Source organism: Heterodontus francisci, chromosome 3, assembly GCF_036365525.1.
Source record: "Heterodontus francisci isolate sHetFra1 chromosome 3, sHetFra1.hap1, whole genome shotgun sequence".
NCBI lineage: Eukaryota > Metazoa > Chordata > Chondrichthyes > Heterodontiformes > Heterodontidae > Heterodontus > Heterodontus francisci.
In genome coordinates, this window is record NC_090373.1 from 52,857,471 (window position 1) to 52,875,810 (window position 18,340).

Consider the following 18,340-nt stretch of genomic DNA (forward strand, 5'->3'; position numbering starts at 1 on the left):
AACATTTCCCAGCCTCTCACCATTGAAGAAATACTCTGTATTTCTGTTTTTCCTACCAAAAAGGATAACCTCACATTTCTCCACATTATATTCCATCTGTTAAATTTTTGCCCGCTCACTTAGCCCTTCCAAATCCCCTTGAAGCATTTTTGCATCCTCCTCGCCACTCTCACTTCCATTCAGTTTTGTGTCATCAGCAAACTTGGAAATATTACATTTAATCCCCACATCCAAGTCATTGATATAGATTATGAATAGCTGGGCCCTAAGCACTGATCCTTGCAGTACCCACTAGTTACAGCCTGCCAACCTGAAAATGACCCGTTTATTCCTACTTTCTGTTTTCTTTCCGCTAACTAGTTCTTAATCTATGCCAGTATATTCCCCTCAATCCCATGTGCTCTAATTTTGTTTACTAACCTCGTGTGGGACCTTATCAGAAGCTTTCTGAAAATCTAAATATACCACATCCACCGGTTCCCCCTTATCTATTCTGCTCGTTACATCCTCAAAAAGCTCCAACATGTTTATTAAACATGATTTCCCTTTCATAAATCCATGTTGACTCTGCCGAATCCTGCCGTTATTTCCTAAGTTGATCATATCCTTACACACACTGTTAATTTTTGACAATGTGAGTAAGCAATCTTCCCCAGTGCAACTTTTAAGCTAATGTTTAGTTTAGGAGAGAAGACCAAGATGACTTCGTATCCCTCACTGACACCAACACCACACTGCCCCCCAAAATTCCATATGGGGAAATGCCTTGTCTTCCTTAGCATCTTTCCAGGGGCCAGTTAAGAAAATGTATCATGTGGGGAAGTCGCAGCTATGACAGTCCGCCACTCCATAGTATATTGCATTGGTAAAGTTTCTCACATCTTTCCTGTACAGTAGTCATCCAGTGTAACCTAAGATCACGATTACATTGGTTAGTGTATTTAACATGTATTTTTTTCTAAATGATGAAAGATGGTTTGAAGGTTCAAATACCAGTTTGTGAAAATTCTTTTTTTTTGTGTAAGTATTACAGATGTATGGTGGGAGAGCAATCTGTTGACCATTCTGCAATTTTTACCAAACTTGTTAAGGTTGCATTGTGCAGGTAGACAAGTTTTTTTTAAACTCTAAGATACAATATCGAATGTGTGAGCTATTCACTCCACTGGGTTTGTCAGCCAGTTAAGTGATCAAATTATGTGCCTAAAGTAATGAACATTCACTGTATTTGTTAAATCACTGAAGTTTTGATACCATTAAACATTTAAGACAGATATGAAGTCATAAAGAAGGCCCAGAACAGTTGTGATTTAGTGAATACATAGGCTAGTGGTAATTTGTGACAACGGGCAGATCTGAAAACTGAATGGCTTGTGTAGCCCAACATTATGGTTGATTTATTTTTATATAAATGACCACTACTTTGTACTTTTTTTAAGTTTACCATGTGTGCAGTTTCAGCTTGAAATTTGCATAAATTGTTATATGTTAATATTCTGGAATTCCTTATAAAGAAATGCTGATGTCTCGTGAACAAGATTTACGGAGCCTATATTTCACCTTGGCAGCTAAGGAGTAAGGTTTGATTGTGGGATTTGAAGATGGTGGTGACAGACATCTTATGATCTTTGTTAAGGTCAGAGCTCTGGTATCTCTTTGGCTTCCATCTTCCATTGCCGACTCACCTTAACAGCACAGCTGAGCTCAGGTGCTTGCTCTGTAAGGAATTATTAGACCACTAATCTGTGATAGTGTGTTAGAATTTCTCTGTGTTGTGCTGTTGTGCTTTCCACAAACAGAATGATTGTAGCTCTATTGGTGTTTGTCAGGTAGTAGTTTTTCCTGAAAATTAAATTCAGCCCTTGAGTAATTATGCTGAATTCTGTGGACGTGGGATCATAATATTAAAAAAATGTAAATTATGGAGTACACTTGCTTATTTCACTTCTAAAATAACAATTTTTTATTGTGGTTAATCCTGACCACTGCACATATCTAGCATAAGAAATTGTATAGCAAACCAATCTTAATCAAAACTGTTTTGTTCAATTGATCTGATATTTCAAATTTTAAAACAGTTAAATAGCAGTGTGAATTTATGTTGCTTTATTTAATTTATTGGGTAAATTATTTAGCACAGAAACGACTAAATTTATTCCAAGTAGATTGTATATTGTTAGATCAAGATGCTCACCACAATTGGCTGGCAAGAACATTATGAAATATCTTCAGATTTTTTTGATTATAGTAGGCCATTGAGTATTGCCCATTGACATTGTAAAACACAGACTACAGCTTGAGCACTCTTGTTTCCCACTTCTTAAAAGTTAGTTAGACCACGGGCATGATGAAAATAGTATTGACTACAGTTCTCAGGTTCTTACTTGTAAATCGTTGCCCCTTAAGTCACATACATTATTTCAAGCGTGCAGTTACTGTCTTCATACATTGCTTTGGGCTATTCTAATGCAATCTGGCTTGCTGCACTAGCCACAAATTTAGCATTCTCATTTGATGACGCAGAAATAAACAGTGACAAACTTTAAATAAAGGTTTGTGCCATTCTGGATGCATTTTTGTTTGAGTAAGTTGACTAAACTTGGTCTTTCCCCATTTTCTTTCTTTTAAATTCCCAATATTTTGATGGAAATGTTAGGAGGATCACTGCCTTATGTCTATTAACTTCAACTATTCTATCTTGCTAACTTCATTTGGTTGCATATTTTCATTCCTGTGAATACTTATAATAGGGTTACTTTTTCCTTTCATATTTATAAAACAGTGAGGGTTGAAGATTTATTTTACTCGAGTTTTGAATTTTCAAAAATAATAATGTATGTGTGAACATTCATTTGTCTGGCTCCTATCCTTTGATGTGTAGTTAACTTCACAGTACAATTTTTCATTAGCACCATGCTGGGATATATACCAAATCTGTTTTCCGAGAAACCACCTAGGAATCCTTTTGTTCCTTTGAATATTGTAATAAATGTGTAATTTTGCACCTCATAGACTTTAAAAATGACACCTTTCACGCAGGTCACTAATAACTTGGAAAATGGACTAGCTGAAGATGGAAGTATGATCAGCGTATCCTCGGAGAACAGACAAGGTGTGAATTTTCTTAATACTATTCTCTTTTTAAAAAACAATGTCAGTTTTCATAGGTAGCTATAATGTGCAAATAACATTACTTTAGAGCAGTTTAAATTGGCAACCAGCCAGATTGTCATACAAATATTTTCATAGGTGTTTAGTGGTCAGCATCGAGCTTAATTTTAACATGTAATTGTCTTGCAGCTTTGGGGAGTTTTTTTTTAAGTGTTCTTTTTTAAGACAATTACTTTGTATAAAAATAATGTTAAAAAACTACCTTCAGTGAAATAATTATACTGAAAATAGAGAAACTCTAATAAATGTAGCTAACTCCACTGCATTTTGAAGGCTTTCCTGTCACCTATCAATAAAGTCTGTAATTGTACATCAATCTTTAGCTTAAGTTGCAAACATACCACAGCTGCATGGAGTAGATAACTTAGACTGGCCAAAAATTGACAGTCTTGCGCGTATCTGTGAAGTACTGGATGCACACAGTTTCGCCAATTATGCAGCTTGGGAAACTGGCAGAACTGAGAAGCATGACTATAGGTCTGAACACAGTTGATCTGACTTTATGGTACACCTGATAATTGTTTATCCCCATAATTTGCATATGATTTTTGTTGCTCGAGTTAGAATATTTCAAATTCATTAATATGCTAATATTAGGCATGTTCTCACTATTTTACCATATTAATGGAGCAGTATTCCCCTGATGGAACTTGTTAGTAGTAGAATTGTTAATATTCTACTCCTTGCAGCCTTAAGAATTAAACTCTATTCTACGGATGTGGAGGATCACATCCTCTGAGCCAAATCGATTGGAGAGGTGCCGAGCCTAGGATCCAGTTGTCATGGTGTGGGGAGGAAGAACTCATTCTGACACCACCAAATAAGGGTGGGAGTCCACCCTTTTGGGTACAGAGATTACTTGCAAGAAACTGGATGAAAATTACAAAAAAGGGAAAAAATTCTTCTTCCTCTTCCCACCCTTTCCAAAAAATTTAAAATGATGCTATAATGGAACAGATGTAATTGATTTGGGCAAGTCCATGGTTGATTATGAACAAATGCTCATTACATCAGAAACAACCCATGGATTACAAACTGCCTATCTACCCTTATAAGAATTAAAACAAAACCTTTGATCACATTCAAACATATTTCAACACTGTCAATAACTGGCAGCATCTGGCAGCCACATCACTGATTTAGCCAGTGAAATCTAATCAGATGTCACAATGTAGAAACAAAATACCTTTTGAATTTTCTGAACTCTTCCTTTCACTTTTCATTTTCCATTATTATTATTTCTTTAATTTCCCTCTTTTTTATTTCTGTAATGGGACTTGGGCAGGTGAGGAGAGTCAAGGTATCAAAATTTGCATTTTTGAAACAAAACCTGTTTATTTCTGTCAAACTATTTAGTAGTACTGTAACTCCATTCGTAGATCTTTTATTTCAGTATGAGAAATTCTTTCCCAAGTTTAGTCTATGATTGGATACAGTATTATTCTGAACAATACAACAGAACACCACCAATCATTATTAGTGGAAGCAATCAGACAGACCCATATCCATACAGCTTCTGGTTTTAGCAGGGATAGATTAATCATTACGAATGGTGATCACGAAATTTTAATAGACTTGTACTCCCAATAATTTTATCCAGTGCATAGCCCAATCTAAATCCCAGAAAATACCATTGTTCAATCCTCTGTTTGTGCTGGTTTAGCTGATCTCTGCTTCAGTGGTGATAAAAGTGCTATAATTGTCTTCAGAAAGGAGGGCATTTAGCTGGAATTTCTGCTTTTATCGGTGAAAAACCATCACTGGAAGTATGCAGGATCAAGCTGGGCTGTGTTGCACTTGAATAGGCTAATACCATTTACTGTGAAATTGAATACAATAGCAACACCATCTTGCATTTATATAGCACCTTTAACGTAATAAAATGTCCCAAGGTGCTTTACAACAGCATTACCGAACAAAATTTGACATTTAGGTTAGGAGAAATTGGGACAGATGGCCAAAAGCTTGGTCAAAGGGATAAGTTTTAAGGAATGTCTTAAAGGAGGAAAGAAAGGGACCGGGGTTTAGGGAGGGAATATCAGATCTTTAGAGCCGAGGCAGCTGAAAACAAAACCACCAATGATGAAGCAATTAAAGTCAGAATGCGCAAAAGGCCTGAATTGGAGGAGCCCAAAGATTTCGAAGGGTTTTAGGGCTAGAGAAGGTTACAGAGATGGTGAGGGCGAGGCCATGGAAGGAACTGAGGCTCAGAATTTTAAAATTGAGTTGTTGCTCAACTGGAAGCCAGTGTGGGTGAGCAAGCTTAAAAAAGGTGATTTTTGGTGAGGTATCAAGAGAGTAGGAGGTTATCGGTGCCTGTAGAACTTTTTGGAAGTGAAGGGAAAAGAAATGAAGTTTCTATTTAATAAAATAAAGGATGATGAGAGTTCTTCCTTTGTCAAGAAGGCCACCTTTAGAGTTAAGTACTTAAAGTTGATAAGGCACCAGGACTGGATGTGATGCATGCAAGGGTACTGAGGGAAGTAAGAGTGGAAATTGCGGAGGCACTGGCCATAGTTTTCCAGTCTTCCTTAAACTCAGGTGGTGCCAGAGGACTGGAGAATTGCAAATGTTACACCCTTGTTCAAAAAAGGGTGTAAAGATAAGCCTTGCAATTACAGGCCAGTCAGTTTAACTTCAGTGGTGGGGAAACTTTTAGAAACAATAATTCAGGACAAACTTAATAGTCACCTGAATAAATGTGGGTTAATTAAGGGAAGCCAGCACAGATTTGTCAAGGGAAAATCGTGTTTCTCTAACTTGCTGGAGTTTTTTGAAGAGGTAAAAGAGAGGGTTGATGAGGGTAATGCAGTTGATGTGGTGTACATAGACTTCCAAAAGGCATTTCATAGAGTGCTGCATAACAGACTTGTGAGCAAAGTTATAGCTCATGGAATAAAAGGGACAGTCGCAACGTGGGTACAAAATTTACTGAGTGATCGGAAACAGATGGATTTTGGTTGATGGATGTTTTTTGGACTGGAGGATGGTTTGTACTGGAGTTCCACAGGGGTCAGCTTTTTCTGGCATATGTTAATGACCTAGACCTTGGTGCACAGAGCACAATTTCAGAGTTTGTGGATGATAAGAAACTTGGAAGCATTGTGAACTGTGAGGAAGGTAGTGTAGAACTTCAAAAGGACATTAAAAAGTTGATGGAATGGGCAGTCAAGTGGCAGATAAGTCCCATGTGGAGAAGTGTGAAGTGATTAATTTTGGTAGGAAGAACACAGAGACAATATAAGATAAAGGATACAACTCTAAAGTGGGTGCAGGAGCAGAGGGACCTGAGTGTATATGTGCATAAGTCATTGAAGGTGAGAGGGTAGGTTTAGTGAGCGGTCAGTAAAGCATACAGTGTCCTAGGCTTCATTAGCAGGGGCATAGAGTACAAGAGCAAGGTGGTTATGTAAAAACTTGTACAAAACATTGGTTCAGCCTAAACTGGAGTTGTGCGTCCAGTTCTGGGCGCCGAACTTTAGGAAAGTTGTGAAGGCATTGGAAACAGTGCAGAAAAGATCCACGAGAATGGTTCCAGGGATGAGAAATTTCATTTATACAAGTTTTTACATAACCTCCTTGCTCTTGTACTCTATGCCCCTGCTAATGAAGCCTAGAACACTATATGCTTTACTGACCGCTCACTAAGCCTATCCTCTCACCTTCAATGACTTATGCACATATACACCCAGGTCCCTCTGCTCCTGCACCCACTTTAGAGTTGTATCCATTATCTTGGAGAGTTTGGGACTGTTTTCCTTGGAAGAGAAGGCTGGGAGACGATTTGATAGAAGTGTTCAAAATCATAGAATCACAGAAAGGGCTCAAGAACAAGAGGGCACAGATTTAAGGTAATTGGCAAAAGAAGCAATGGTGACATGAGGAAAAAATTTTTCATGCAGCGCGTGGTTAGGAACTGGGACACACTGCCAAAGACTCTGGTGGAGGCAGATTCAATTGAGGCAATCAATAGGGAATTAGACTGTTATCTGAAAAGGAAGAATATGCAGGGTTACGGGGAGAAGGCAGGGGAATAGGACTAAGTGAATTGCTCATTTGGAGAGTTGGTGCAAACACAATGGCCAAAAGATCTCCTTCTGTGCTGTAACAATACTGTGGTAATGCTTTTGGACTAGCAATCCAGAGGCCCAGACTAATGCTCTGGAAACCTGAGTTCAAATCCCACCACGGCAGCTGGGGAACTTAAATTCAATTAATTAGTAAATCTAGAATTAAAAAATGCTAATCTCATTAATAATAATGATGAAACTACCTGATTGTCATAAAAACACAGCTAGTTCACTAATGTCCTTCAGGAGGGGAAATCTGCCATCCTTTCTCAGTCTGGCCGACATGTGACTCCAGATTCACAGCACGGTGGTTGACTCTTAACTGCCATCAGAAATAGCCTTGCAAGCCACTCAATTGTGTCAAACCACTAGAGGAAAAAAAAGCACTGTGAGTGCACCTAGACCACATGGAGTGCAGCGGTTGAAGAAGGTGACGCACCACCACTTTCTTGAGGGCAATTCGAGATAAGCAATAAATGCTGGCCGCACCAGTGACGCTAACATCCCAAGAACAAATTAAAAAGAAAATACATTACTAGCCCACAACATCTTGGGCTGAATTTTGATGCGGCGAGCATCAAATAAGGCGCAGCACACGCACGACTAGTGCGCCGCTGAGCTGCTGCGATATTTCGCGCGGCGGCTCATTTACACAGAGGGGGCGGAACGACTGCCCCCGTTGACGTAGAGGGGGCGGACGCTCTGCCCCAGCAATGGCGCCGGCGCCACCACATAGGCACCGGTGCCATTTTTAAAGGGCTTCAAGCCCTTCATTGAGATTTAAATTTTTAAAGGTCCTGACCTCTGGGGGGAAATGAACATAAAATTTTGTTACATCTTTGAAACCCCTCTCTCGCCCCCCAGTGAGTGATCTATGTATAGATTTCCCTGTCCCCCCCCAGAAAAAACTTTTATTCATATCTCAACTCTCCCCCCCCCCCCCCCCCGAGCTTTATTCCCTTTGACCCTCAACTCCTTCCCACTATCCCCGCAACCAATCATGTTCGTTTTTGCTGTTCCCCTCCCAAAAAAATTCACTTCTTCCCCCTTCCCATCATTGTCATACCTCGAAGGCGCAGAAGTTCCAGCTACCAGCTGGAATATTTGCATGGGACGGACATCGGGACAAGGTAAGTGCTTTTTCATGTATTTACATTCATTTAAATATTTAAATGAAGGCTCTGCCACCGAGCAGCGGGGTGGCTGCCCTGAGGCCTCGCCGCTGCTGGTAAAATGTGGCGGGGCCTTCCCAGCGTCGAGGCCTGCGGTGGGCCTCCTGGAAGTATTTTACGGGCCCCCCCCCCCCCCCCCCCCTCCTGCCACAACCCCTGACTTCGGGACATTATAAAATTCAGCCCTTTGTCTCCCAGCCATAGACAAGTAGTGATTATATACAAGAAATGATGGAGGTTTGGGAGTTTGGAATGAATTCCTCTGGAGATGTGAAGTTAAAGAGTATTGGTATAATTTATTAAATGTTATTTAGCAGAACTTGCTGTTGTAATTAAAATAGCTTCCTAATGTCATGTCAATGCAATGCTGTGCCTTGTACACAAGATATTTGACAAAAAGTAGTATTTATTTATCTTTGGGTTGGGGCCGACCATGACTCATGGCCCTCCTGCCTTGCGCGCTATGGTGTTGGAAGGATGAATGAGAATGGGCAGAGACTGCTTGAGTTGTGTACCTATCATAACCTCTGCATCACCACCTCGTTCTTTCACAATAAACCCTGTCACCAGGTTTCATGGAGGCACCCAAGATCACGTCGTTGGCACCAGCTGGACCTCATCGTCACAAGGCGAGCCTCCTTAAACAGTGTTCAAGTCACACGCAGCTTCCACAGTGCGGACTGCGACACCGACCACTCCCTGGTGTGCAGCAAGGTTAGACTCAAACCAAAGAAGCTGCATCACTCCAAGCAGAAGGGCCACCCGCGCATCAACACGAGCAGAATTTCTTATCCACAGCTGTTACAAAAATTTCTAAATTCACTTGTAAAAGCCCTTCAAAACACTCCCACAGGGGATGCTGAGACCAAGTGGGCCACATCAGAGACGCCATCTATGAGTCAGCGTAGACCACCTATGGCAAACGTGTGAAGAGAAATGCAGACTGCTTTCAATTTCATTTTGAAGAGCTGGAACCTGTCATAGCCGCGAAGCGCATTGCACTGTTGAACTACACGAAAGCCCCCAGCGAGTTAACATCCGTAGCACTTAAAGCAGCCAGAAGCACTGCACAAAGAACAGCCAGGCCCTGCGCAAATGACTACTGGCAACACCGATGCAGTCATATTCAGCTGGCCTCAGACACCGGAAACCTCAGAGGAATGTATAATGGCATTAAGAGAGCTTTTGGGCCAACTATCAAGAAGATCGCCCCCCTCAAATCTAAATCAGGGGACACAATCACTGACCAACGCAAGCAAATGGACCGCTGGGTTGAGCACTACCTAGAACTGTACTCCAGGGAGAATGTTGTCACTGAGACCGCCCTCAATGCAGCCCAGTCTCTGCCAGTCATGGATGAGCTGGACGTACAGCCAACAAAATCGGAACTCAGTGATGCCGTTGATTCTCTAGCCAGCGGAAAAGCCCCTGGGAAGGACGGCATTACCCCTGAGTGCCAAGCCTGCTATGCTCTCAGCACTCCATGAACTGCTTTGCCTGTGCTGGGACGAGGGAGCAGTACCTCAGGATATGCGCGATGCCAATATCATCACCCTCTATAAAAACAAAGGTGACCGTGGTGACTGCAACAACTACCGTGGAATCTGCCTGCTCAGCATAGTGGGGAAAGTCTTCGCTCGAGTCATTTTAAACAGGCTCCAGAAGCTGGCCGAGCGCGTCTACCCTGAGGCACAGTGTGGCTTTCGTGCAGAGAGATCGACCATTGACATGCTGTTCTCCCTTCGTCAGATACAGGAGAAATGCCGCGAACAACAGATGCCCCTCTACATTGCTTTCATTGATCTCACCAAAGCCTTTGACCTCATCAGCAGACGTGGTCTCTTCAGACTACTAGAAAAGATCGGATGTCCACCAAAGCTACTAAGTATCATCACCTCATTCCATGACAATATGAAAGGCACAATTCAGCATAGTGGCACCTCATCAGACCCCTTTCCTATCCTGAGTGGCGTGAAACAGGGCTGTGTTCTTGCACCCACACTTTTTTCTCCCTGCTGCTCTCACATGCGTTCAAGTCTTCAGAAGAAGGAATTTTCCTCCACACAAGATCAGGGGACAGATTGTTCAACCTTGCCCGTCTAAGAGCGAAGACCAAAGTACGGAAAGTCCTCATCAGGGAACTCCTCTTTGCTGACGATGCTACTTTAACATCTCACACTGAAGAGTGTCTGCAGAGTCTCATCGACAGGTTTGCGGCTGCCTGCAACGAATTTGGCCTAACCATCAGCCTCAAGAAAACTAATATCATGGGACAGGACGTCAGAAATGCTCCATCCATCAATATCAGCGACCACGTTCTGGAAGTGGTTCAAGAGTTCACCTACCTAGGCTCAACTATCACCAGTAACCTGTCTCTCGATGCAGAAATCAACAAGCGCATGGGAAAGGCTTCCACTGCCATGTCCAGACTGACCAAGAGAGTGTGGGAAAATGGCGCACTGACACGGAACTCAAAAGTCCGAGTGTATCAAGCCTGTGTCCTCAGTACCTTGCTCTATGGCAGCGAGGCCTGGACAACGTATGTCAACCAAGAGCGACGTCTCAATTCATTCCATCTTCGCTGCCTTCGGAGAATCCTTGGCATCAGGTGGCAGGACTGTATCTCCAACACAGAAGTCCTTGAGGCGGCCAACATCCCCAGCTTATACACACTACTGAGTCAGCGGCGCTTGAGATGGCTTGGCCATGTGAGCCGCATGGAAGATGGCAGGATCCCCAAAGACACATTGTACAGTGAGCTCGCCACTGGTATCAGACCCACCGGCCGCCCATGTCTCCGCTTTAAAGACGTCTGCAAACGTGACATGAAATCCTGTGACATTGATCACAAGTTGTGGGAGTCAGTTGCCAGCGTTCGCCAGAGCTGGCGGACAGCCATAAAGGTGGGCTAAAGTGTGGCGAGTCGAAGAGACTTAGCAGTTGGCAGGAAAAAAGAAAGAAGTGCAAGGCGAGAGCCAACTGTGTAACAGCCCCGACAAACAATTCTATCTGCAGCACCTGTGGAAGAGTCTGTCACTCTAATATTGGCCTTTATTGGCGCCACTCCAGGCGCTGCTCCACACACCACTGACCACCTCCAGGCGCTTACCCATTGTCTCTCGAGATAAGGAGGCCGAAGAAGAAGGATACAATGTTGCACTATCTGAATTGCAGAGGAGTTGCCAACATAAATTTCAAGCATTGAGTGTTGCATAATTTCAGTACCAGAATAGTACTAAATGTTCATTTCTTACATTTGTCATTTTTATTTATCAAATAATGTATGCTTTACAGAGGCAAGCTGCCTGTGCAGTAACTGCTTTTATGAAAAGGAAGACTTGGATTTTATTTGTGCTTTACATTTCCCAAATATCTGAGCTTCATGCACGATGAGTTACGTTGAAGTGCAGTAACATATAGGCAACCGTTTGATACACCGATTAGTTACTATAAAATGTTTACTTTGCACTAACCTACTGATATAAGTTTTGGTTAGCCAGGAAATGTATTAGTTATTAGCAATAGAAAAAATAATTTATCGTAATGTATTCTTATGCAATGTCTAATTTATTACTTGTAATTTCTCTAACTTATTAATTTTGCTCTGTGAAAAATATAAAACCAAATTGTAAACATTCAGACTTTCATATTAAAATTTACACAAATGTTGATGCATTGTAGAGGTACTGAAGTATGTATCCATAGTTTAAATAACAGCAGCCCTTCAGTAAAGTCAGTTTCTTTTTTTAAAAAAAAAATTTGTAGCGCAAGAATACTGTTAATTATGCAGCTTACAGGCACATTTCATTCGTAAAGTAACACTTAAAAATGAAGTGCAAGGTTTTGCGTGGTACTGCCTCGAAGCCTGCCTCGTTCCTACTTGAGTTACTTGCAGTAAGCTGTAAAATATACTGCTGAAAAGTAGCTACAATTTAGATGTAGATTCGTAAGGTTACCTATGAAAATGGAAATGTGACAAAAAAAGGTCAACAGCAGATAATTTTGAAATAATTAACCATTAAAACAATTCTCAGAATATTTCTAAATTGGATATTGTTACGACCAGATGAGAAATGTGTCTTGGGGTCTGTTGCTGTCTTCACCTGGTCTTATTGTAACAGGGTATTATTTTTAAGCACACTGCGTTTTGAGCTCCCCCTTTGTGAATCCTTGTTCACAGCTTTCCAATTATAAGGCAAAGAAATGAACATTAACAGGCTTTCTTCGGTTTAAAGAAGAAAAGTGAAATTTATTAAATCTTAAATTAAAACTCTAATTCGGTTAGCGTCTACGGATATAGGACACGCCCACGCTAGCATGCATAGGCGATACATGCATGCAAATAGGGACAGAAAAGAGAAGAAAAATGGAATGGAGAGGTTTGAGGCAATCTCTGAAGGGGGTTTCTGTTTACTGTTTCTGTGGTTTCAGATTGCTGTAGAGTCTTTGATTGTAGGCAGCTCTTACTTTTCGTTGGGGCCCGGTATTCTTAAACTTTGTTCAATGTAGGAGACTTTTCTCTCTTTGAGGTTCACGTGTCCTCAATGGTTTCTGAAGCTGGTGAGAGCGAGATGAGAGCAGACAGGAGAGAGATGTTCTCAAACCAAGAGCCAGGAGCTTTCTGATTTCAAACACTGTTTTTTCCAATTTAAAACTCTTGGTTCAAACCTCTGTAGCAGCCAGTTAGTCATGTGACTAAAACTGGTCTGACCACTTTTTCTGTGTATTGGGGAAGCAAAGACTGTGTGCCCGTTGTTCCAACATTGTTACTATGCAAATGTCTTTCCAGTCAGGGGCTTGGAATTTGAAGTTTTAGTGTTCATGTGGCAAAATAATGTGTGCCTCAGTCTTGGCAGGTAGTGGGCTTGCCTGACAATATATATGGCTACAGTTCCAGTTCACCTGCATATTGGTTTACTTGCAATACATTGAGTCTCTTTTTCTAGGACGTTGATTCTTAGGAGAAAACTCGTCGGTGTATGTTCGTATACACGGGGCGAGAATTGTTATAGTCATTTGTAGCAGTGACTTGTACGATTTGCTAAATTATTGGTAGCTGTTCGTTTCGCTTATTTTGATCTGTGCATTACTGCATTATTAAACCCTGGTTCTGACCGTTCCATGTGTAACTTTGGAAATAATTTTAACTTCATGCATAATTGTTGTCTACAGATTTTAATTTTAATGTCCTTTAATTGTCGTCTTTTTTTTTTCTTTCTGCCCATTGTCACACTTTGGATTTATGGTGCAAGGCAGGATATAATTTCATAGAAGAATAAGCTGTTTTGACTTGTGTATGAATCTCACGTTCTATGTCTTCAAATGTTGATATGTTGAGACAGGACCAAGAATTCTGCTTTTCAAGATAAATGTTAGAGGATTGGTTCCTGACAGTTCGGATTGGTTCTTAGCAAAGCCAAGTAGTGAAGATGACAGAGTAGAATGGAATCAAAAGTGAACATAAACAAAACAAGATGGCAGCGCCTAGAAGCAATTAAATTGGGCGGACCATTGAATCCAAATTAATTCCAGAATGATTTTTGGCCTGTGTTGCAAAAACAAAATACTGTGAATGCTGAAAATCTGAACTAAAGACAGAAAATGCTTGAAATACTTAGCAGGTCGGACAGCATCTGCAGAGAGAGAAACATCCCTTCTGATTAAAGGCCATTGACGTTGTTACGACCAAGGCAGGAGGAGTGCGCTATCTTTTCTAGTTCCACTTCTGCACAGGTCACAACATATATTTTAAATGTTGGCCTAGTTACCAATATGGTCAATCATATACTCTACTCTTTATCCCAGAATAAAATACACCAACCAGGTTTCTTTAATAAACAACAAAATTATCAGTTTATTCTAAACCAAGACTTATCCAGTAACAAAGCAAAGCATTAATACACAGATTGAAATATGAAAGTTCCCTTTTTAAATAGCGCCCCACGCGCACACTTACACACACGCTGGAAAAAATAAAGAAATTCTCTCTGTAGAGGTCTTTTACAAAAATTACGTAAAAGGAATATTTGTCAAGCACTTGCTAATGCTTAAAGAAAAAAAAAGATATGGAAGGATGTCAGTTGTCCCTTTTGGTCTGGTATCCGGGTATACGGAGACGGGTCACTGGGATTTTGCAGTTCATTCTGGAGATGTCATGAAAATGCCTGGTAGGCTTTCCAGAAGGCATCAGGAGTTTCAGTTATAACACTCTGGAGTCGCAGTGTTTTTTCGAAGAGGTAGAGAAAGAGGAGCTGACATTCTGGATTTCTCAGGGTCTCATAGAGGAGTGCAGGAAAGATGAGCTGTGGGTTTTTTTTCAGCAGGCTACAAAACCAACTGCTTTTCAACACTGTCCACACCCAAACGGAACCAAAACAATATCTCAGAAGCGAAATCACCTCGTAATCTTGTCATGTCACTTCTCTGTCAACATCTCCCCCAAGTCACCAAGGTTTCTGTTGTTTATTGAGCTTAAGGCATGTGATATCCAATAAAGGTTGTTTTCAAACAAGACCTCTCAATGTCCTTTCATTGAACTTTCAACAAAAAAACAAAGTCCAGCATCTATGAAATATTCAGTCTTCCAAAATGAATCCGTTTCCATGCTTTGAATTTGAGTTCTCAAAAAATATTTAACAAAAAATGGAAGCAACCTGAAACATTAACTTTGTTTCTTTCTCCACAGAAACTGCCTGACCTGCTGAGTATTTCCAGCATTTTCTGTTTGTATATGCTTATCCTTTATTTTTCTTTATAGCTTTCCAACTTCTGCAATAACTCATGAAATTTATTTATGGAGTAGCTGAGCAGTGCACACAGTTTGTGCTTAGTTAACTGATCTCAGCTGGGAGTAGCAGTAGAGGGACTACAACTGTTTATTTATTTAAAGATACTGCACTGAAACAGGCCCTTCGGCCCACCGAGTCTGTGTCGACCAACAACCACCCATTTATACTAATCCTACATTAATCCCATATTCCCTACCACATCCCCACCTTCCCTCAATTCTCCTACTACCTACCTACACTACGGGCAATTTACAATGGCCAATTTACCTATCAACCTGCAAGTCTTTGGCTGTGGGAGGAAACCAGAGCACCCGGTGGAAACCCACGTGGTCACAGGGAAAACTTGCAAACTCAGCACAGGCAGTATCCAGAACCGAGCCCAGGTCGCTGGAACCGAACCCAGGTTGCTGGAGCTGTGAGACTGCGGTGCTAACCACTGTGCCGCTGTTCTTGGCATCCCTGGAGAGGAATCAAGCCAGTATTCCTATTATTTATCACTGATCTGGTGAGCCCTGCTGTAAATGCTTGTGTAATGAATATTGGGAAAGGACCAGATTGTGTTTGGCTGTGATGGCCCTAACAATCAAAGAGTCTCTGACACTTGCACTCTGGGCTCATGTATCAGTTGTTGTTACTTGGGTGAGGTATCCCAGCAAGGAGTCAACACTTTCAGGTGAGAAAGTCAGGTTAAATACTGGTTGGAAAAAAAAAATCAGCTCTGCTATGATGGCCCAATGGTTGAATAGCTCCTTAATGCTTGTTGTTTATTGATCCAACAAGAAGAATGGCCACTTGGATTCTGAGCCTCATTAATATGAGTCAATGCCTTTAAGACCACTGGGGAAAATATCAGGAGAAGCTGGAGGAGGATGAAGAAGGGGTATTCAGGGTTTTATGATTCTCTTAATATATAAGTAGGCAAGTATACCCAGGAAGTGCATAATTCTTGTAAGTAAAGCAATACAGCAGCTGTCATTGAGACTGCAGTTATTTTAGTATGGCATAGGTAAGCTGTGGAAGTTTAATTATTCATCAGAGCTACTTGTGTCAATGTTAACAGTGTGGATTGAAGGATGTGATTCGTTCTGTATGTTGGTCTTGTATAGAATTATGTTGTTTATTTCTACTTTGCTTTTATAATATATTCTGAAACGTAGTACATTATCCTTTAACAATAGAATTTTTTTTACATTGCATGATTTTCATAAAAGTAATTAAATTTCTGCGACTCCACCACCACAATCAATCTATGCAGTAACATTTTGTAACAGTAACATCTTGACACTAATATTTTTCAGGGAAAAATGATTTACACAGGCCACAAAAAGCCACATGACCCAGACCAAACATAACTATCTGATTTTATAAATTTGTTTGTAGCCTTATTGTTTTACAGGGGGAAAACATGGACATTTTTTTTTTTCTCTGGGAAGTAATGATGGTAAAATATTTGTAAATGAATATATTCCAGGGGTAGTTGAATCAGTGAAGCCAGTAACAGAAAGCAATTGTTTGTGTGCCATATCTTCATGAGATGCTCTTGTGTCTTGCAGCTTCCATGCAGTTGTGGAGGTCACGTCTGGGGCGTGTGATGTACTCCATGGCAAACTGCCTGCTGATGATGAAGGTACGTGGGTGGCTGTGAGCTGCAGAATTACCGTATATACCTGATAATCTGAGCACTACTGTGGACAGTGCAGCAGTTTAATCAGTTGCTGTAAATGTGTATTGTTGAAGAAACTGGGAATATGCAGTTGATTTAAAGCATGTGCGCTGGATAAAGTCAAGATTTGTTTGTATGCAAAAACAGCTTGTTTGCAGACGTATGTAACTTGTTCTGAAAGCAAAAAAAATCTCCAGTTCTAGAAAGTTTTATTTATCATTTCTAATAAAGCATTTACCAAAGAGCAGTGCACAGTACTGCAGTAGATGCTCAAAGATGAATATAACAATAACAATTTGAAAATTACCTTTCTTGACTGGATGTATCCTTGTGCAGTTGATCATTGAAATGATTGTAACAAATATTTACAGCCAAAATTAAATGTTTTGAGAGGGGGAACCATGGGAAGTACATGGTAACCCTCTTGCAATTAAGATAGCTTCTAAAGTCTTGATTAAACTTGGTGATTTTTACCATGCTAGTTAAGATATTGAGATTGCTTGATTATATTTGTCTTAATTTAAAAAATGTCTTTATTCCTAACTATGCCGTAAGATATTGTTTATGGGCTACTGTTTACTATTTTAAAGATAACCGGAGAAGAAGAACCAAAGATATAAATTATTAAACCAGATAAGCAAAAAGAACTAACTAATTAGATAATGTAAGTCCTCTGTCAAGGGAACTAGAATCATTCTAACTTACCACAGCAACAGATATTGAAATTTTAGGAATAGTATCTGAGAACTCAGTCAGCCCAATTAATGGGTTGAAAGGGAAAGTTATCTAAAATGCCTCATTTAAACATGCCATATTTTCCTATTAGAAATGCTACAAATGTGTGCCAAGGCACCAGCTGTAGTATTCTGCATGAAAAATCAGTATAAATTTATGTAGGTCAATTTATTATGGTGCAGAACACCGCCCTCTGCTGTCTTGTAGCATTACAACGATCACTATGAACTATGAATTCAATTGAACCCCTTCTAATTCTAATTTACTTCTGATCCTAAAATCTGAGTTCTATTTCCATTCTAAATGATTTAATCTGGAACAATTCAAGATGTCAAGATGCTCGCTAATGACATAAAATGGGTTAAAACACTACAACTAGCTTTACTAACCCCTCTCTATGGAAATGCGTCAAAACCTTTTCATGTTTCAACTGGGGGCAAATCGGAGTTAGATTATTCCTATTCGCACAATGGCGTGTGAATAGCCTTGACTATTTAATAAATCCCATTAATCACTCAGATGTATTTTATGGTATTTTGAACTAATTTATAGTACCGTTGCCAATTTAGGAACATAATCCTGGTACTGCCTCATTTATTATCATGGTTTTTTTTTGCACCTGCTCATCTCTTCTGATAATGAGGAACATTTGTACAGACGCTGGCTGCTCAGTTCTTTCTGAAGTGATCGTTCCTCTTGTGTAAATCGAAGCAGTCAGTGTTCATACCCTATTCAACTGCA

The 18,340-nt window shown here is 40.4% G+C and overlaps 1 protein-coding gene across 9 annotated transcripts in view; it reads left to right on the forward strand.

Annotated features, from left to right (window-relative positions):
* The window catches only part of trappc12 (trafficking protein particle complex subunit 12), a 106,646-nt gene that overhangs the window by 56,466 nt on the left and 31,840 nt on the right, over positions 1-18,340 (forward strand). For all 9 annotated transcript variants that reach the window (XM_068022155.1, XM_068022179.1, XM_068022147.1 and 6 more), the window contains 2 exons: positions 3,040-3,112; positions 16,755-16,828. In XM_068022155.1, coding sequence (XP_067878256.1) covers positions 3,040-3,112; positions 16,755-16,828 — 147 coding nt within the window. The remainder of the gene's footprint in view (positions 1-3,039; positions 3,113-16,754; positions 16,829-18,340) is intronic.